A 3,923-nucleotide genomic window follows, 5' to 3' on the forward strand; every position below is an offset into this window, starting at 1 on the left:
GGGCCGTGCCGCGCAGACTCCGAGGTGGAGGGAGGGGCGGGGCCTCCGGGCGTCTCACTTGCATAGCCTCCGTAGGGCGGGGCCTCATTAGCGGGGTGGGGCGGGGCCTCCGTGATCTTGGGGGCGGGGCGTGTTAGCATCGATTAGGGGCAGGAACCAAGAATGGAAGTAGAGAGGGAGGACCCTGGGGTGGGCGGGGCTCCGAGGGTAATAGGAGGGCGGGGCTTCAGAGCATGTCCCTGGGCGCGTCCCTCCCTCGCTGGGCCTCAGTTTCCCCATTCGCCAGGGCCCCCCAGAAAGGAAGGCTCTGTGGCCAGTGTGGAAGTCTGTCTGGCCTCTCGTATCTGGACAGAATGACTCCTTGCCTTATCATATATTAAATCTGGCTTTAAATGTCCCCTGATTCCAAGCCCACACATCCCGAATGACCCCTGGGGTCTTTACAGCCCTCCCCCCTACCAGTGAGGAGTAAACTGGGAGGGCAGGGGGATTCCTAGGCACAGGAAGCAGCAGGACTAACAGTCCGGGCTAGAGGAGGGTTTCCGCTAGTTTATTTTCTCTCTGGAGGGGTCTTCAGGGAGAGCAGTCCCGGCTGCTCAAGCTGTGGAGAGAGAGGGTGGGTCAGGGCCTGGCCAGGTCCAGGGGACTCCGGGGCTGCAGGTCAGGGATCGCATGCCCAGATCGGGATCTGGGCCTGTTCCAAGGGTCTAAACCGTGGGAGTCAAGGGCAGGTCAGGAGGGAAATGGGTGGAGGCGGGGACTGGGGAGGATCTGCACCGGGTGGGAAGGAGCGGCAGCTCTTGCTGAAAGGTGGCTGGGAGAGGTCCTGGTCAGAGTCGGAGTCAGAGTCCCAGGAGGGGAGTGGAGGGCTCAGGCACCGGTGCCCCTTGTGGCCTGCAGGAGGGATAGGTACCCTGAATGTGACCCTTGAGTAACCCCCAAACATAGGCCCTGTGTCCCTTCATAGTATACCTCACTGATACTTAAACCATGACCCCCAAGTCCCTTGAATGTGATCTAATGTGACACCAAATTATGACTTCAATGACCCTTGAATTTTACCCAACTGACACTTTTTTTGAGATAGGGTCTCGCTCTGTTGCCCAGGCTGCAGTGCAGTGGCGCGATTATGGCTCACTGCAGCCTCGACCTCCCAGGCTCAAGCGGTCCTTCTTTCTCAGCCTCCTGAGTAGCTGAGACTACAGGCGTGCTCAGCTTCAGGTGCACCATCACCCAGCTAGTTTTTACATTTTTTGGAGAGATGGGGTCTCACTGTGTTGCCCAGGCTGGTCTCAAACTCCTAGACTCAAGTAATCCTCCCACCTTGGTCTCCCAAAATATTAGGATTACAGGCATGAGCCTCTGCATGGAGTGTCCGTGGACTCCTATAAGATCCAAGTAACTCTGAATGTGACCATGAATGACTCCTGGATGAAACCTCCAGTGACTCCTTAATGTGACCTCAGAATACTACTTAATGTGACCATAAAATAACACCCAACAGATGTGACTCCCAATAGGCTCTCTGAACATAGTCGCCCTGAGTGAAGCTAGACAATGACCTCCCACCCTTAAGCAATTCTCAGTCTCCCTCACCCCTGAGGCTCGAGGCCTTGGGACGAGCCCCCGAGCACATGGTGAGGCCGTCTATGGAGTTCTGCAGCACGTGCACGGTAGACCTGCAGGAAGATGAGGAGCTGGGGGCCCTGGGAGACTCCAGACTGCTCAGGGTGTGGACAGCAGTAGGGCTAAGGTTGGGGGCCGTGGTGGGGGTGAGTCCTAGGGGGAGAGGGAGGTCTGGACTCAGGTGGGCTCCAGATTCTCGTGGTCACTGCCAGATCCCGCTGGGGGAAGAGGTTCAGATGAGGGTTGGGGGTCAGACTGATGGCTGAGCATCACCATATATCACTCAGTTCCTTTTGGAGGTCATCTTTCCAGCAGCCACTGGCTCCCTGCGGTATCTCTTCAGTCTCCGGCCAGGCAGTTGTCTCATGACCCTGCTGCTTCATCTTGGTCAGGATCTGGGGTGGGGAGGGATGAGAGAACAGCAATCCTAATAATAATGACAATAGCGCCGGGCGCAGTGGCTCATGCCTGTAATCCCAGCACTTTGGGAGGCTGAGGCAGGCAGATCACGAGGTCAGGAGATTGAGACCATCCTGGCTAACATGGTGAAACCCCATCTCTACTAAAAATACAAAAAGTTTGCTGGGTGTGGTGGTAGGCGCCTGTAATCCCAGCTACTCAGGAGGCTGAGGCAGGAAAATTGCTTGAACCCGGGAGGCGGAGGTTGCAGTGAGTTGAGATCGCACCATTGCACTCCAGCCTGGGTGACAAGCACGAAACTCCATCTCAAAAAACAAAACAAAATAAATAATCTGACAATAGTAAAAGGTGACTGCTATATAGCACTTATCATATGCCAGGCTGCATTCAAGTGCATAATACTCAGCTAATACAGACACCTGATCAGGTAGGGATGAGTGGGGTTTTTTGGTTTTGTTTTTGTTTTTTGTCTTTTTTTGAGACGGGGTCTCACTCTGTCGCCCAGGCTAGAGTGCAGTGGTACTATCAGGGCTCAATGCACCCCGAACCTCTAAGGCTCAAGCGATCCCCCTACCTCAGCCTTCTGAGTAGCTAGGTCTACAGGCATGTGCCACCACACCCTCTTGTTTCATTGTTTTGTTTTGTTTTGGTTTTTGTTTTGTTTTATTTTGTTTTTTTGTAGAGACAGGGTTTTGCCATGTTGCCTAGGCTGGTCTTGAACTTCTGGGCTCAAGCAGTCCACCCACCTCAGCCTCCCAAAGTGCTGAGATAACAGGCATGAGCCACAGCGCCCAACAGGATGAATTTTCTTTTTCTTTTTCTTTTTTTTTTAAGATGGAGTTTCGCTCTTTTTGCCCAGGGTGGAGTGCAATGGCATGATTTTGGCTCACTGTAACCTCCGCCTCTTGGGTTCAAGCGATTCTCCATCCTCAGTCTCCTGAGTAGCTGGGATTACAGGCACATGCCACCATACCCGGCTAATTTTTGTATTTTTATTAGAGACGGGGTTTCATCATGTTGGCCAGGCTGGTCTCGAACTTCTGACCTCGGGTGATCCACCCACTTCAGTTTCCCAAAGTGCTGGGATTACAGGCATGAGCCACTGCGCCCAGCCAAGATGAGTTATTATTACACCCATTATATAGATGAGGAAACTGAGGCTCAGAGAGGTCAAGTGACTTGCCCACAGTCACACAGCAGCGAGTGGCAGAGCTGAGATTTGACCCCGGCTCCAATCTCATGGTGGAAGCTGGCTGAAATCCCCATCCCTCTGTCTCCCACTCCTCCCCAGGGTCCCCATCTCCTGCACTCACTTTGCGGCATTTCACCTGCGTTTTCTGCATTTTCTGAATGTTCACCAGGTTCTCTGAGATCTCATCCTCCTGCGCCTCTGTGGTGGAGGGAGGGGGCTCAGGGGGACAGGGGCTGAAGAAGGAACCCCACCCCCCACCCGCCACCGGATGTGGGCTCCAGGCACTCACGGAGCTTCTGATAGATGAAGGTCACCTCCTCCCGCACCAGTTCCAGCTCCTCCCACAGGAACTTCTTGCTGAGGGGACAGTGCAGCCTAGACCTGCACTCCCTGCCTGGCCCCTGACCTCCCATGCCCCTGTCTGTCCCTCCCTCCACCTATCCTCCCAAGCTCTGTCCCCCCCCACACACCTCCCTGCCCTTTTTCCCTCCCTTTCTACAATCCCCCTACCCTCATCCCCATCCTCTCCTTCTGATCCCCAGCTTCCCATTCTCTTAGCCTCTCCCACCCCACTCAGCCTCCTATCATCTGGCCTCCACCCCCCACCTCCTGTCCCCAACTTTCTACACCACCAGCCTCCTGTCCTCTCAGTCTTTCCTGCCATCCCCCTTCTGATCCCCTGGCC

General features: G+C 54.8%; 1 protein-coding gene across 1 annotated transcript in view; it reads right to left on the minus strand.

The window, feature by feature from the left end:
* Window positions 1-529: 529 nt before the first annotated feature.
* CCDC159 (coiled-coil domain containing 159) overlaps window positions 530-3,923 on the minus strand; it is a 9,918-nt gene continuing 6,524 nt past the window's right edge. The window contains exons 7-12 of the mRNA XM_011954813.1: window positions 3,528-3,595; window positions 3,360-3,436; window positions 1,900-2,021; window positions 1,597-1,679; window positions 778-894; window positions 530-601 (exon numbers count right to left, since the gene is read on the minus strand). Of these exons, the coding sequence (XP_011810203.1) occupies window positions 597-601; window positions 778-894; window positions 1,597-1,679; window positions 1,900-2,021; window positions 3,360-3,436; window positions 3,528-3,595 (472 nt within the window). The 3' untranslated portion in view covers window positions 530-596. The remainder of the gene's footprint in view (window positions 602-777; window positions 895-1,596; window positions 1,680-1,899; window positions 2,022-3,359; window positions 3,437-3,527; window positions 3,596-3,923) is intronic.

This window comes from Colobus angolensis, unplaced genomic scaffold (genome assembly GCF_000951035.1).
Source record: "Colobus angolensis palliatus isolate OR3802 unplaced genomic scaffold, Cang.pa_1.0 Scaffold39, whole genome shotgun sequence".
NCBI lineage: Eukaryota > Metazoa > Chordata > Mammalia > Primates > Cercopithecidae > Colobus > Colobus angolensis.